A 17,900-nucleotide genomic window follows, 5' to 3' on the forward strand; every position below is an offset into this window, starting at 1 on the left:
TTTTCTTGATGTGACTATTTATTGCTATATATTTTCATTTTAGAACTGCTTTCATTGCATCCCATAGGTGTATGTTGTATCTGCATTTTGGTTGTATTGAAGGTATTGTTTTATTTCTTTAATTTCATCTGTAACCCACTAGTTGTTCAGGTTTTTACTTAATTTCCATGTATTCATGCAGGTTTTGCAGGGTTTTCTGCTGTTGATTTCCAATTTTATTTCACTACAATCTGATATTATGCATGGGATAATTTCACTCACTTTACATTTACTTAACAATATGTTTTGAGTTAATATATGGTCTATTTTGAAGAATGTCCCATGTGCAGCTAAGAAAAATGCATATTCTGATGGGGTTGGGTGGAATACTCTGTAAACATCCACCAAGTCCATTCATTCACAGGTGTGATTCACTTCTGTTATTTCTTTGTTGACTTTTTTATAGTTGATCTATCTCTTTGTGACACTGGAGTGTTAAAGTCTCCTAGTACAAATGCATTTTTGTATATTTGGTTTTTCATGTTGATTAGTGTTTGTCTTACATAGTTTGGTGCTCCTGAATTTGGTGCATATATATTTATAATTGTTAGTTCTTCCTCTTCAAGTTTTCCATTTACAAATATGTAGTGGCCTTCTCTGTGTCTTTTAATCATTTTAGGTTTGAAGTTCACTTTGTCTGCAAACAGAGTAGCACTCCTGCTTTATTTTGGGGTCTTGTTGCATGGAATACTGTTTTAGTCTATGAGTTTTAGTATATGAGTTCTTTTTGAGTCAGATATGCTTCTTGTATACAGCATATAGTGGGGTTATGTTTCTTGATACATTCTGTCAACTTGGTTCTTTCAACAGGTGAGTGGAGCCCATTTACATTTATGGATATCACTGGTATGTACTGGCTTGACTTTGCCATGTTATGTTCCTGTTGTTGGTTTCCTGTTTTCCTCCCTTTTTTACTATCTTGTACAGCCTGGTGGTTTCTTTCTGTTGTTGTTCTGAAGATTGTGATCATTTTTATTTCTTTCTAGTATGTCTTTCAATATTCTTTCAATGGTAGGTTTGATAGATATGAATTTCTTCAGTTGTGCTTTGTCATGGAAGTATCTTGTTTCTCCGTTAAATTTGAAAGATAGTTTTTCTGGATACATCACTCTGGGTTGAAATTTGTTTTGTTTTAGGGCTTGGAATATTTCACTCCAAGCTCATCTTAATCTGAATGTTTGTGCTGAGAAGTCTCCTGTGATTCTGATAGGCTTTCCTTGATAAGTGAGTTGTGTCTTTTCTTTGACAGCTTTTGTATTCTCTTTTTATGCTATATGTCTGGAATCTTAATTATTATATGTTTGGGTGTACATCTATGTTGGTTATGGATTTGACATTTTATATGCCTCCCTTATTTATATATTAGATTTCTTCCCCATGTTTGGGAAATTTTCTTATATTACTACTGTGAACAGCTTGGTCATGTTCTTTGTGCTGTCTCCTGCATCTTCACTGATGCATATTAATCCTATATTGATTCTCTTGTCATCATCTTGGAGCTGCTAGATTGTCATTTCATGTTGCTTTGTTGTTTTTAGAAGTTTTATCTTTTCATGGTTGCTATCTGTAACCCTGATCACAAGGTCTGAAATTCTATGCTCAGCTTCATTTAAATGGTTTTGCCTGCTTTCAATAGAATTTTTTTGCTTCTTGTATATCTCTCTGAATTTGTTTCATGGATTCTGCTTATTTTCTACATTATTCATTCAAATTTTGAGTCAACTTACCATATTGCTGGGGTTTTTTAAATCTATTTCTTCCCCAGTATGTTGAGCAAATCCTGTACTAAGGTTGTTATTTCTGTCTTTACATAAGACATAACTTCTAATTTGGCTTCCTCTGTAGCCTCATTGTTTTGTTTCTTTACTTCATTTACTATCTTTTCAGAGATTTCTGGTGTATGGCTTTTACAGTCCTCCATTCCACTGTTGCCTGTTCTTGCACCTGATGGACTAAATGCTTGACATTGCATTTTGGTTTTTCATTTTGTCATATTCACCTTCCAGGCCAATATCTGTTTATTTAATCCCAGTAGTCATAACTGTGAACCATATATGACCCAGGGTTCTGCTGTGTGGTTGATGTCAGCCCAATTGTTGGGTATATATTGATCAGTACCTACCAGGATCCTCTGTCTAGGCAAGGGACTACAGAGTCTCCCATAAAACCAACACTGCCAGTCCACTGCAGTTCAAGGTTCTGGGAGGAAGAGTGGGAGCCAACGTTCACAGCAGTGCTGGGCCTAAGAAATGAGGAGGGTAGCCAAGGGCAGTGCATTGAGCCAGGGTCAGTGTGGTGGTTCTGTAGGTCAGGATATGGGAGGAGCATGCTGGGTCAATGGCATGGCTCAGCAGCCTGAGCCAGGAAAAAGCATGGTGGTTGTCCTCTGTGCAGTGGCAGTGGGAGGGCCCTCATGTGGGCAAGTCTGGCATAGCTTTTTGGGCTGGGGCAGAGCTTGGTATTTTTCCTCCATGTGGCAGGGCAGCTGGTGGTGTCCGGGGATGCTGAGGCACTCAGGCACGCCCAGCAGCATGATCTTGGGCAGAGCTTGGCAGCATCCTCAGTGTGGTGCCTTCCACCATGCAGCAGTGGCAGTGGGAATGCAACAAAGGGTGCTGGCAAGCCCAGCAGCAGACCATGGGTGGAGCTTGGTATTCTGCCTCCCCTAACAGGGCCACCAGTGGTGGATAGGGATGCTGAGGCCCTCAGGCACGCCCAGCAGCAAGAGCCAGGGTGGAGTTTGGAGGGCTCCTCAGCACGATACCTTCCATTGGTCAGTAGCAGCAGTTGGTAAATTTTAGATATACAGAACGATCACATTTATCACAGAGAATTTGTACTTGTATGTAATATATCTGGATTCTTTTTTCCCCCATACCTTCACCACCACTCAATCTCTCTTCCCCCATATTTACAAAAGATTTGTTTCCACTTTTTCCTTCTGTTCCATTTTCTTTTCCTTTCTTTCCTTTTCCCCCCACTCTCATTTGTTCCTTTCCCATTTGATCATTTTCTTCCTATTTCACATTATTTGTTATATATTTTGGCCCTTATTTACCCTTTTGGTGCTCACATCAGAAAAACAATGTGATATTTACATGTCTAGCTAATTTATGTTACTTGAGTGTGATCTCAAACTGCATCAATTTACCTAGAAATGTCTCAAATTTATCCTTTTTTATGGCAGAGTAATACTTGATTGTATAAAAAACTCCATCATCTTTATCCATTCATCCACTGATGAGCATTTGAGTGCCTTCTAAGATCTAACTATTACAAATTGTGCTGCTATAAACATGGGTGTGTATATATCACTATGATATGATGCTTTTAATTCTGTCAGGAAGATACCAATGAGGGAAATACATGAGTGAAATAGAATATCTAGTTTTAGTTTTTTGAGAAACCTCCTCACTGATTAACACAATGGTTGCAAAAATGTATACTCCCACTAATGGTAGAGAAGGGTTTGTTTTTCCCCACAGCTCTGCCAGCATTTGTTATTGCTTGATTTCTTGACCATAATCATTCTTTCTGGGGGGAATATGAAATCTCAGAGTTGTTTTAATTTGCATCTGTCAAATGACCAGTATGTTGAGCTTTTTTTCATGTACTTAACATTTCTATTCCATCTAAGAAGAGTCCATTTCAATGGCAATTTTTGAATTGGGTTTTAAAATTTGGAATTATGATTTTTTTGGGTCTTTATATATGCTAGATATGGTTCTGAGAAACAGTTAGCAAAGATTTTTCCAGTTAGTTATCTCTTTACTCTGTTGATGATTTCTGTTGCTGTGTGAAAGCTTTTTAGTAAGAAGAGACCACAGTAGAGTCTTTCTAATATTTCATGTTTTTAAAGTCTTTGTCTGCATCTATGTCTTGAAAAATTCTATCCATTCTGTCTTCCTGAAGTCTTAGTGTTTCTGATTTAATATTTAGATTTTTGATTCATTTTGGTTTTTTAAAATTTTATTTATAAACAAATAAAACAGTAAAAGGGTACAAGTAATACAGAATTTCAAAAAAATAAACAGTAATAAATCAATAGATTACATATTGTCATCTTAGAAATAGTTGATCAAGTTACAAAATTAAAGCATACAAAGTGGAAATTCAAATGGTGAGACTGCAAACAGTTGTGTTCAATAATCCAACAAAAACTTAGTAATATGGACATCTATCTTTCACACATAAACACACTTGCAGTTGTATCCTTTAGAGCACTTTCTTTTCCTCTCTTTTTTTACAATAACATTTCACATTTTAGGTTTTATTATTCCCACAGTTCTTGTTACATTTTTTAGAAGAGAATAAAACCAAATGTGACAGAACAAAGCAGTCAGTCAAAACCAAAGATGGACATAGTACATGATGTAAAAACAGAATACAAGATAATCAACAATGGTTACCATAATGCCTATTGCTACCTTAAAAAGAATTGCCTATATCATCAGGTATAATAAAATTGAACAAAACAGTACAGAACAAAACCAATAAAACCTAAACATTGGAGACATTACAGGACTTCAAAATAAGATAATAGTCAAACCAGAATGGGCATCATAGTGAATCTTATTGCCAAAATGTAGTTGCCTATACCCTAAAATTTGATACTTTCAAACAGAACAGAATAGAGTAAAATCAGTCAAAAAAAGATGGTGAAAGCAATACAGGCTTCAAATTGATTTAATAGGAAATCAAAAATGTTACTATAATATATCCTGAGATTTTTTTATTTTTTCACTTAATTAAAAAAATAATAATAAATAAATATTTTTTAAAAAGGGGAAGATTGAGATGAAAGGGGACATAACTAGATAACAATGCAGGTCAGAACAGAACAATTTAAGCAACATGGTGTTTCACCACAAGATATCCCGACTTAATAGTAGTTACCACAGTGTCTCTTTCCTTGAAATATTTGAGTATAACTTCGTATACTATAGCATCAAATGTAACAAGACAATGTGAGAACATTCAATAGGATGAAAGTATTATGGGGCATTTAGAACCAGGTAACACAAATGAACAATGATTTCTATATTATCTCTTTGCCTATAAAAATTTTGTTTATACTATCACATATAATAATATCCAATAAGATACAACATGATAAAAGCAATGGAGACAGAAGAACAACCATTTGATGGAACTTCAAAACAAGATGATATTAAATCAGCACTAGCTATTATGATGTCTTTTTTCTTTATATTTTACCGGTACCAGGGATCAAACTCACGCTGTTTTCTTCAAAATAGCTGTTCATATCATCACAGACAGATATATGAAACAGCACAGAATAAAACTGTTCCAATTAATGAGTGAAAACTTTATAAGGCTTCAAGCCATATAATGGGGAATCATGATTACCACATACTTTTATGTATTTGTATCATTTCTTAAACTAGGGAAACTATTCGGGATTCATACATGTGAGTTTGATCTATTTCCCTTATGAGTATGGCCTCAATCTGTGCCAGTTTATTTATAAATATTTCAATGTGATTATCATTTATACCAGAATAGTACTCCATTGTATAAAAATACCACAACTTTGGGGCTGGGGATTTAGCTCAGTGGCATAAGTGCCTGCCTTGCAAGCAGGCAGTCATGAGTTCAACCCCTGGTACTGATAAAAAATACAACAACTTTTATATCCATTCCTCAGTTTATGGTTGTTTCCAAGATCTGGCTATTACAAATTGTGCTGCTATAAACATGGGTACATATATATCACAGTGTATGATGTTTTCAGTTCTTCTGGGAATATGCCTAGAAGTGGAATAGCTGGAACAAATGGGACTTCCGATCCTAGCTTTTTGAGAAATCTCCAGACTGACCTCCACAATGGTTGAACCAGTCTACACTCCCACCAACAGTGCGGGAGAGTTCCTTTTTCTTGATAGCCTCTCCAGCATTTATTGTTGGTAGTTTTCTTGATCCTGGCTATTCTTTCAGGAGTGAGAGGGAATCTCAGTGTGGTTTTAATTTACATTTCTCTAATGAATAATGATGATGAACATTTTTCCATGTATTTATTTACCATTTGTATTTCTTCATCTAAGAAGTGTATATTCATCTGAGACATTCATTTTTGGATTGGATCTTTGAATTTTGGGGTCTTATTTCTTTAATTCTTTATATATTTTAGACAGAAGTCCTTTGTCTGAGGGAGAGTGCACTAAGATTTTTCCCAGTTTGTGGGTTTTCTTTTCACTATAGTGGAGATTTCTTTTGACATTCAGAAACTTTTTAATAAGAAGTGATCCCAGTTATCTGATTCTGGGAAGTATTTCCTGTGCAGTTTGAGTCCTGTTCATAAATTCTCTACCTACCCCTATGTATTCAAGGTTTTTACCCAATTTGTTTTCCAATATATTTAGTGTTTCCGTTTTAATATTCAGATCTTTGATCCGTTTAGATTTTAATTTAGTACATGGTGATAGGCATGGGTCTAGTTTTAGTTTTCCGGAAATGGAGAGCCAGTTTTTCCAACACTATTTATTAAAGAGACTGTCATTCTTCCAGTGAACATGTTTGGCCCCTTTATCAAACATAAGGTGGTTGAGTTTGTTTGTAGTTGTGGTTGTATCTTCTAATCTATTTCACTGAATTTTGGCTCATTTTGAATCCAGTACCATGTTGATTTTACTACAGTTGCTTGGTAGTATAACTTCAAGTCAGGGATAGTGATGCCTCCTGCCTTGTCTTTGCTGCTTAGAACTGTCTTTGTTATTCTAGGTCTCTTCTCACTCCAGATGATTATTAGGAGTGATTTCTCAAAATCTATAAGGTATGTTGATGGTATTTTTATTGGACTTGCATTGAATCTGCATAACAGGTTTGGGAGAATGAACACTGTCACAATATTTATTCTTCCTATCCATGAGCAAGGGATGTCTTTCCATTTTCTGAGATCCTCTTCAATTTCAGTGTATTATAATTTTACATATATAGGTGTTTTCCTTCAAAAGTGAGAGTAATTCCTGTATATTTCTTTTTTTTTCTTTTTTTTTTTTTTTTTTTTTTTTGGTTGTTAGTGTGAAGGGTGTGGCTTCTCTTATTTCTCTGTCAGTGATCTTGTTGTTAGTGTATAGGAATGCTATTGATTTTTGAGTATTGATTTTGTATCTAGCTACATTACTGAATTTTTATATTATATCTAAGAGTCTTTCAATGGAGTTTTACGGGTCTTCTATGTACAGTATTATGTCATCCGCAAACAATGATAATTTAACTTTTTCTTTTCCTATCCTCACCCTTTTTATTTCACTCTCTTGTCTAATTGCTGTGGCTAGCATTTCCATTACTATATTACATTGGAGCAGAGATAAGGAACATCATTATCTAGTGACTGATTTTAAAATTAAAGCCTTCAATTCTTGGCCATTTAGTATGATACTGGCTGTTGGTTTTTCTAGATGGCCTTTAGTATATTGAGGTAAAGACCATACATTTCAATTTTCTGTAAAGTTCTTATCATAAATGAATGTTGGACCTTATCAAAAGTTTTATCTGCATCTAGAGAAATAATTCTTTGACTGAAAGTCAAAGGATGGAAAATAATACTGCATGCAACAGGAACACACACAAAAAAAGTAGGAGTAGCCATTCTGTTTGCAAACAATGTGAACCTTAAACCAATAATGATCAGAATAGATAAAGAAGGTCACTACATACTGGTTAGGGAAAAAGTTCAAGAGGAAGTGATAACTAATTGAAATATATATGTATCACATTCCAGAACATGGAGTTATATAAAACAAGTATTAATGGAAATGAAAAAAAAACAAATTATCAGTAACATAGTTATAACAAGAAACCTTAACACACCATTGACACCAAGGAACAGATCAACCAGACAGAAAATCAACAAAGAAATAACAGAACTGAATCAAACTTGTGAACAAATGCAGTTGATAGACATATACACTTTGTCTAGCATTTTTACTAAACTTAGTAGTTCTAACAATTTGTGGTGGACCTTAACATTTTTTAAATGTAAGATTATGCCCTAATATAATTCTTAATATTAACAGAACCTGTTTTAAATAATTGTAAATTACACAGTGCTTTATAATACTGTAGTAACTTGGTTAATGAACACTTCTGTTAGTGAACAAATCAAAGTGCAAACAGAAGCATTTGGCAAACTTTGTTTTCTGTTTTTGAATTGAGTATCAAGTTACAATCTTCCCTACTCTGAAAAAGTCATGGCTTTCTCTAGCTGAGATCTCAGTCACAGAGACTAACTTCCACTTGCTGTGAAGACTTTTTCTGTGCTTTTTAGTACATGCAGTACTATGCAGTACCACTAATATCCAGCATGGGTTGAAAGAAAGTGCAGAGCAGTAACAAAGGTAACAAGAAAGTGCAGAGTAATGAGTTAAGTAGGATTACCATTCTCACATCACAGTGCACTGTACTGTACTTTGTTAAATATATTTGAGGTTAAAAAATACATACAATGGTGCTAGAGATTTGGCTCAGTGGCATAGCACTTGCCTGGCAAGTACAAGATTGTGAGTTCAATTTCTGGTACCAACACAACAAGAGCAACAACAACAACAAAACAAAACAAAATCAGTAAGCCAACCAAACAAAAAACAAAACACACACACACACACACACAATATGGCTGAGAACAGATTAACTTTATTTACATTGAATCTTATGGGAAAATTTTATTTGTTTAGTGACCAATTAGGCTCATTAACAGAACTGTGAAAAGAATTAAGTTTGTGAAACAAGGTACCACTGTATGTTTCCTATCTGGCCTTATGCAATTCTTATTAATATATATTGTAGTTCAGTTTAATGAACTTTGTAATATGATATAATATTTTGTTTTAGATATTTAATTTCTTTGAAGTATCTAAAGGGTAATGTCCTTGTCAACTGTAGTCCACTCTCCTGTATTGTGTGCTTTTTTTCTTGCTTTTGGTCCAGACATGCTCTGCAGAGCCTTTTTTTTTTTCCTCCTTTTTTTTATTAAACACAAAACATTGCCTCTGCTTGTGCTTTTAACCAATTCTTCATTCAGGACGGAAAGAATTTACAAACCACCTATAGATGGAGACTCTGGCACCCTAAAGGCTGGTAATAGAAGTGAAGGAAGGTTTTGTAACCTTTGTCCAAGTGGTTGCAACTGTTGTGTCAGAGACTTTCTCTGTGGTGCCTAAACTAGCTGTGATGGAAAGGGAGAGAATCAAAGCAATGATGTATTTACCTTTCTAAAAGTGTGGCCAACAATGACAGCTAGTAAATTGAAGGCATCAGAAAACATTTCTTGGGCATGCTATCATGAGGAAGTTATAAGTTGTAAGAGTAAAGAAAGATAGAAAAATGTCTGCAATATGTATTGTGCATTTTGAGTCTTATTTACTCTTTCAGCTTTTTTACATGAGGGAGACAATAAGGTATTTACACATGCAAGTCCAATGTATTACACTGGTTAATATGTTGCACACTGTTATCTTCAAAGTAGTTATTCTGATTATAAGATTTAGGCATATGAAGAAAATAAACAATTAAAGCACAAACTGTTCTTTTAAATGAACAGAGATTAGTAGTATAGTTCCCTTCTTTCTTTTCTGCTTTCTCCTATCACAGTTGTGCACAGTTGAGCACTTTGTTTCCCCTTCATTTTCTTTTATTTTGAAGTTCTATATTATGGTTTTTATTCTTTTTTTGTTTTTAAATTAAGAAAGATAAAAAAACCGTGAAGTAACATGGATTTGGAATCAGAGGAACATGAAGAACATACTTTTGTTGAGAGCTGTACCATGTGGGATACTTCACAACTAGGGGAGATCCTGTGGGGATTCTCATATCAACCATGTTTGAAACCTTGTGCAAATGTGGTGCAAGAAGCTACCTTAAAGGAAGTGGAGTTCTACTGATTCCTATTGAAGTTGTAGGTTTTGGGAGAAAGAGAGAGAGACAGATAGAGGAAGAGAGAGAGAGAGAGAGAGAGAGAGAGAGAGAGAGAGACAGAGAGAGACAGAGAGACAGAGAGAGACAGAGAGAAAGAGAGGAAATAAGGGAAGCTGTGGCTGCTAAGAGAAAATACTTTGAAGAAATAGACTTGAGGACTTTGGAATGAAACTGTGGTGCACCAAAAGGGAAGATATTTCATTGCAAGAAGTTCTAGAAGAGACTTCTTTGCCAACCATAAGCTCATCAGTGCCTGAACTTCCAGGGACAGTCATTGTGCTGGAGTCCATCCCAGAAGTGGCTGAAGCACAAAAGAACTGAGCTCATCATGATGGCTCACTAATTCAAAGGAGAAAGAAAATTCTCTTTGAGTCAGGATAGAGAATAGCCTGACAAGGAAATCTGAAATCATGGCATTTCCAAGCAGAATAATTGTTCAGGTTATAACATAATATGACCCAAGAGAAAATATAAGCTCTTTCCTCATATTCTCTCATACTATTTTTTCACATCAGTGAGACAAGTAGATAAAGAAGAAAGCCCCAAAACCAAAAAGCTCACCTTCTAGTAAGTTCTGCTCATGTATTCCTGCTGCCTGCTAGTAGAGTTATGTCCTTTAAGAAAGTAAGAACTGAAAGGTACAAAAAGTTCACGGGACTTCTTCAGCTCCCATACAAATATGCCCAAAAGGCAATGCTCAGAATTCTTGACCTTGGCACTTCCAGGTCCTGCAGTTTTACTGTAGAAGCCCTCAGTGATTCCTAAAATAAGAAGAGGCTTGCCATCAGTTCATCAGTTTTTGCCCGTCATGAAATGGATACACGCTCTTAAATGAGAAAATAAAAAGCACTTTTCTTCTCTAATATACCAATGCATTTATTTCTCTAGGCAAAAAAGATGATTAAAAATAAGATATTGTCTTTATATTCATTTTCACTTTTACCATTTTCTCTGGTGTCATGTGTCTTGTTTCTTCTACTGAAGGCTTTCCTTTACAATTTCTTATAGCATAGATTTGTAGTGAGCATACTCTCTCAGTTTTTGTTTGCTTTGAAAGTCTTTATTTTGCCTTGATTTTGAAAGATGTTTCTCTGGTTCTAGAATTATCAATCAATTCCATGTCTTCCCTCAAGCAGAATAATTCCTTCCCGTAATTTTAAAATTGCTAATCTACTGTGTTCTGGCTTATATAGTTTCTTTTGAGAAATCTGTTGAGATGCTTGTATTTGTTCCTTTGTAAATTCTTTTTCTCTCTTCAAATGACTTTAACATGTTATCTGTATTCTTAGCTGTCATCATCTTTACTATATGATAGGTCTGAGTGTGTGTGTGTGTGTGTGTGTGTGTGTGTGTGTGTGTGTGTGATGTTTTTCCTCCTACCTTGTTTTGAGTTTTATGAGTTCTTTGGACCTGCCATTTGTTGTTCAGCTAAATTATTTCAAATATCTCTTTTCCTCTCATGCTTGCTCTCTTTTTATGGGCCTTGCATAGTGTTTATTTTTGAGTGTTTGGTGTCTCATTAGTCTGGAATGGTTCTGCTTTTTCTAACTTCTCTTTTTAAATGTGCACTTAATTTGGATAATTTCGGATTACCCATCTTATTATACATTAATTCTTTTTCAGTTGTGTCCAGTAAACTTATGACTCTATTGCAGAAATTTTAAATTTCTGTTGCTGAGTATTCTACTTCTAGCATTCCAATATATTTTTTAAAAGACACTTTGTCTTTCTATGGGTTTTCTTGAACTTTCATGGGTATTATCAAGGATATTATTATGAGCAAGGATATTATTATGGGCATACTAGTTACAATTGTTTTATAGTTCCTGTCTGATAATTCCAGTATTTGTGTCATATCCAAGCTAGTTATATTTATTGTCTTTCGTTTTGCCAATTGGCTACCACTACTGTGTTTTGTGAATCTTGCAGTTTTTAAAATTTGATGTAGAACACCAAGTGTAGAAAAATATTTAGGACTCAGATAAACAGAATATACATCCTAAAATAGGGATATATTTCACTTTGTATTCAGTGAATTAAGATTTCATCTAGTTGAGTTTAATTTAGTTTTTGATTATTCTATCATTAATTTCATTGATTCAAAGTCTTAAAAACCCTTTAACGGTCTATTGGTACTAGCTTGTGTGTGGTGTGGTGTCTCAACAGTTAAAGATTTCACTGTTGTTTAAAAGGACAATATCTTAATGTAGGAGAATGTAGTGGCAAATATAATGAAGTTGGCCTTTGCAAAATATATCAGAATGAATGCTTACAAAGATAATATGATTGAATAGTTACTTATAAAGTGAAGTAATGACATAAACAGGGAGAATAAGAGTTTGAAGATATGTAACAGGCAGTTAAAATCCAGTTGTGAGAGCCAGAGAACCTATAAGTATTATAAAAAGATTTATCTCTTGTAATGGAAAACAGTGTTGGATCTGCAGATATGACTACTATCTGGAAGATGTATCAGATGTATTTACTTCACAAGGCACTAGATCAAGGGTAGTGAACTTACACATTATTGTTTTTCTTTTAAGACAAAAGACATTAATGAATGCATTAATTGTCTAAAACCTCAGTATTCTGGTTTAATTATACTGCTGACACTTTGTGGTAAATAAATGGGTTTTGGTTTGCAATTTGGGTATTTGGTCTCTAAAAGGTTCATCATCACTGCACTAGATGCTTCTCTTAGGAGCTGTTTTCAACTCCTTGCCAGGAAATTTGAAATACCTTTTTGATATGTGCACATATTCAGTTTATATTAAATGTCACCTGAACAAAATATCACAAGCATCTTTCAAGGTTTTTGTTCCTTTTGAGGTCACTAACATGAATACAGATGCAACATTTTCCTAGTCATTTCCTTGAAGGCTTGTTTTACTTGTTTGTTCCTTAGAGTATAAATGAATGGATTCAGTAAAGGGGCAACTGAGGTATTGAGCACAGCTACTCCCTTATTGAAAGCAACTTCTTCTTTAGCTGAAGGCTTTATGTACATGAAGATGCAGCTTCCATAAGAGAGGGAGATGACAATCATGTGAGAAGAACATGTAGAAAAGGCCCTCTTCCTTTTCTGAGCAGAAGGAATCTTCAGAATAGTTTTGATTATGCTTGTGTAGGAAAGAATAACCAGCACTAGTGTGGTCACTAAGATTAAAACTGCTAAGATAAAATCAAACAGTTCCAGTAGACTTGTGTCTGAACAAGATATTTCCATTAGGGGTCCATAGTCACAATAATAATTATTTAGCACATTGGATGCACAGAACTTTAGCTGAGTTGTTGGGATGATTGGAAACAAGATGATCAAGAATCCACATAGCCAAGACCAGAGCACCAGCTGTATACAAGCCTTGTGGTTCATGATGGTTGCATAATACAATGGTTTGCATATTGCCACATAGCGGTCATAGGACATAGCAGTCAGAAGGTAAAACTCAGTGGCCCCAAAGAAGATGGCAAAGAAATACTGAGTGAAGCATCCAGCAAAGCTGATAGTTTTATTCCCAGTTAAAATGCTGAACAGCATTCTAGGAGTAAAAGTGGACGTAAAAAAAATTTCCAAGAAGGAGAAATTACGAAGGAAGAAATACATGGGAGTCTGGAGGTGAGAGTCCAGTAATGTGAGGACAATGATGGTCAGATTACCTAAAATACTTAACAAGTACGTGAAGAAGAGAAAAAGGAAAATGACAGTTTGAAGTTCTGGGATATCTGTTAGTCCCAATAGGATGAATTCAGTTAAAGTTTGATTTTTCATTGCTGAATTCTTATGCCTGTGAAGCTGTGAAAGAGAAACATACATCATGAGAATGGGAGAGTGGCATTCCAGAATACTGGGTAGAGGATGTAGATTTCCCTTCAAATCTCCTTTCTTTATGGTAAAGTCTTCTGTCCAATCTGACCCAAACAGAATGTCTGTTGGTCTCAGTCTGATTCTTCACAAAATATGTTTGTAAATTCTCTACTAGGAAGGAGACTTTTGCTTCCGGTGCCCTCTTCTCAGAACAGTACAATGACAATTTGACTTTAACAATTTCAAAATTTATTCCTTTATTCTCTGTTTGTATTCTTCTTTGTATCCATTAAACCTTTCTATGATTGTAGTAAGAACCTCTTTTCTAATCCTAATGACTTTGTGATTTGCTTTCCAGTAGCCCTCTTAACATATTGGATATCTGCTCCATAGTTTTTTCTTTGCCCAGTAACAATATCTAACTTCTTTTCTTTGTCCAATAACAACCCTCTGCCTGTGCAGAAATAAATCACTGTTTTCATTCAGTGTTTTTAGGCTTTGTGCCAGGAATCAGACCTTGGGAAAGTTTCAAAATACTGTGTTCTATTGTTTGTACTAGGCAAGTATTCTGCCAGTGAGCTATATCTTCAACTTTATTCATCTTATAGTTTGATACAGGGTTTAACTAAGTTGTCCAGGTTGGCCCTAAACTTGGAATCTTCTTGGGTAGCTGAGATTACCAGCATGAGTAAGTATGCTTGGCCCTTTCTGTAATTTTATCTACTGGGAGAGAAATAACGGATGGTTTTCTTAGTTAATCTCTCTCATTGGTGAGACAAAATACCTGACACCCAAAGTTGCGGGATAAAGATTTATTTAATTCACTGTTTACAAAAGTTTTAGTCCATAAACCATTGACTCCGAAACACAGTGGCATGTGGCAGAGAGGTAACTGTTCATGGCAGTGGAAGATGGCAAAAGCAACAAACAAAGAGGGAGGGAGGGATAGGGAGAGAGAGAGAGAGAGAGAGAGAGAGAGAGAGAGAGAAAGAGAGAGAGAGAGAGAGAGAGACAGACAGAGAGACAGACAGAGAGAGACAGAGAGAGAGATAGAGAAAGAGAAAGAGAGAGAGAGAGCTCTTTCTGTCTCTTAAATTGTGTGCAGGCTCCCATCCTATGGTGGGTATAACACAGGCTTAATCTAAGCATTAGACCATGAATCATTCACAAGCTTTAGATTCAGCCTCCTTTGAAAAGCCAACCCCCCATGAGTGCATGAGGCTTTGGGGGGACATCCAGGCACAATCTATAACTATATCCAAGAATTCTTAAAGTGATTTTTTAAGTAGCTCTAAAAATATGGTGAGACACATTATCTGAACTTGGATGTTTACGCTTCTCTAGGCTGCAGGACAAAGATATTACTGTGTTATAGGAAATTATGGGAGGATTCAGCTTATAGGGTTTCTTAATGAAAAGTACTTTCAGGAATCAAGGATCCTTTTGGCCATTTATCTTGTGTTCGTGTTTCTGAGAATCCTTGAAACTAAGGAGGCTCAAAGTCCTTTTTAAGATATGTGTTTTCCTGGAGAAAATTCTCAAACAGGTTCATTCATACCTTTCTACCATCATAATCACTAGGGTTGAAGGCCCAAGGCCATGTCACCCAATATCTGGGAGGCTCAGGCTTCTCAAGCCCTTCTCATTCCCTAACCTTTGTTTTTGGAGAATTTCTCTGTTTCACCATTCAAAATTTCACATTATTATTTTATGGAACTACCAGCACAAGTATATGTATATAATTATTCAAAGATGTTAACTTTATCATTGCCTATAAAAATGAAGCACTTGAAGTAATTTAAAAAATCCAAATGTATAGTCAACTAAATAAATTAAGAGGCTTTCTTTTGTGGAATAAAATTGGAAGTTTATATGTACTCACTTGGGCATGATGATAATCTTTTGCTAGACGTAGAGAGCTTGAAGTCTATTATCTATAGTGTAATTTTATCTATGTGTTTTTTCACAAATATCTGGAAGAAAATCAAATGGTCAGGGATAGTTATTTATGGAATTTAACTCTGCAAAGGGAATAAGAGTATCCTTTTTATTTGATGGCTGTTTGGTCACTTAAAAATTTACAAGCAATCCTAAATGATCTTTTAGGATCCAAAATGTTCCACAAAGAATATTAGAAATTCACATTAGATAGAGCTATTAGTACATCTTCATGAAAAGGTAATAATGGTGAACTGTGGATATACTCACTTTTTGATACAGGAAAAGTGATCAGAGTGTTCACTTCTGGATACTGTGAAGGGTGAGTCAGAAATGAGAAGTCAGATATGGATGAAGAGATTTAAAAAAGATGTAAGATACTCTTTTTAAAAACTAATCAATGAGTAAAGGAACATTGTACTACTTAAAATATGATCTCCATTTTGTCTGCAAGTTGGTCAGAGTTTATTGCAGTTTTATATCCATTTCAGTGACACACCTTGTATCTAGTTTATTCTGTAGAGAAATTGAAGAGTAAATTATTGCCATGGGACCTAGGTGCAAAAAAAAAAATGGAAATGGGTCTCTTTAAAAATATATTGGCAATTAGTTTTTAACTGGTGGCTAGGGAACATATTCCAAATAGACCCATGAGAAAGCTGCCATGGAACGACAGTAGCAGGATAAAGTCCTTGTGCAACTGACACGGTAACAATAGTACAACAACAACAACAACAATGACAACAACAACGACATCATTTTCTTGAACAGTTCACTTGAACTGAGCAGTTTTCACCAGTTTTCATTCATTTTGTTATTTTACGCTTATACACTTGAGGTAGTTATTTTTAAACTCTTAGCTCACCTGGGTGTTAAGTGTGTGACTTGAGTAAATTATCTGTGGCTTGCTTTCCTCCTATGTTATAATGGGGGCAATAACAGTACCTACGTGCACTAAGTGTGTCCGATGTGTAGAGTACTGAGAACAGTGACCGAGAAGTGTCTAGCTAGTATTTTTTGATAAATGTTTGGATGACTTTTTTAAAGGTGTAATGTGCTTCAGAGACCTTTTGTAAAGTCAGTAATTACCTGCACTCCTAGGGATTTCAGGCTTGTGAAAATGTTAGTAATGTTATGTAAAGCTCCTTTCTTATACAGACTAACAATGCTATTTGGTCATATTTTTTTCTTGGAAAATTTTATTTTTATTATTATAATTATTACCACATATTAGTTATACAAATTCATTAGATCAACTCTGGTATTTGCATAAAGGCTTACATTGTGCACTGATAATATTCATCAGCTTTTTTCTACCCTCCCCTCATTCCTCTTTTTTTTTTTTTCTGGCTCATTCCCAGTACCTGGGTTCCTTAAATTTAGGGTTCCCAAAGCAGTGTGGCCAGGCATGGGGCAGTGGCTCACCAATGCTCCCCTGGTGGCAGCGGGGCCTCAAGGCATGACTTCTCCAGTCTTGTGCTGGGCTCACAGGATCTCTCTGGGCTGTTGGTGTGGGGCCTCAGGGGATGGATTCTCCCTATTAAGTCCATTTCTTCATGGATGTGGTTCAGTTCTAATATTTTATTGCTGATATTTTGTCTACTTTATCTATCTCTGTGAGAGTGGATATTGAGGTTTCCCATTAGAATTGCATTATTGCTTATTTGATATTTCATGTCTACCAATAACTATGTTATACGGTTGAATGCCGCTATGTTAGGTGCATATGTATTTATGATTGTTATGGCATTTGTGCTCTCTAGCTTTCTCATCAAGCCCAGTCTATCTTGTGTTATTCTTCTTTACTTCATCTTGTAATTGTTAGATTGATTTCTCATTGTCTCTTGCTAACTTGAAGATATTTTTTCATGATCACTAGTTGCAATTCTGTCTTCAGAATCTGAAATTCTATCCTTCCCTTTGTTCAATCTGTGGCATATATTTTGAATGGAGGATTTAATCTCTTGGATCTCTTTTTTTTCTGTCTCATGGATTGCATTTCCTTCCTAGGTTGGGCATTTTTTGTTTCCATTTTTTCCTAAGCTCATCTATTCTTTTATTTCTGTCTTCTCTAACATCTTTTTGAAATGTAGCCCTTTCTGATTTTTTTTTCATTTCTGTTATTATTATCTCAGAAAGTTCCAGTGTTTGACTTTCAAATTCATCCATCTTGTTGAGTTTC

General features: G+C 35.3%; 1 protein-coding gene across 1 annotated transcript; it reads right to left on the minus strand.

The window, feature by feature from the left end:
• Nucleotides 1-8,449: 8,449 nt before the first annotated feature.
• On the minus strand, nt 8,450-13,744 carry LOC100731316 (olfactory receptor 6C4-like). The gene is made up of 2 exons (XM_003475993.2): nt 12,831-13,744; nt 8,450-8,459 (listed from the first exon to the last, which is right to left on the minus strand). Exons 1-2 carry the CDS (start codon nt 13,742-13,744, stop codon nt 8,450-8,452), a joined length of 924 nt encoding a protein of 307 aa, XP_003476041.2.
• Between the last annotated feature and the right edge of the window lie 4,156 nt (nt 13,745-17,900).

This window comes from Cavia porcellus, unplaced genomic scaffold (assembly GCF_034190915.1).
Source record: "Cavia porcellus strain 051 isolate PalLab524CR breed Dunkin Hartley unplaced genomic scaffold, mCavPor4.1 scaffold_8, whole genome shotgun sequence".
Taxonomy (NCBI): Eukaryota; Metazoa; Chordata; class Mammalia; order Rodentia; family Caviidae; genus Cavia; species Cavia porcellus.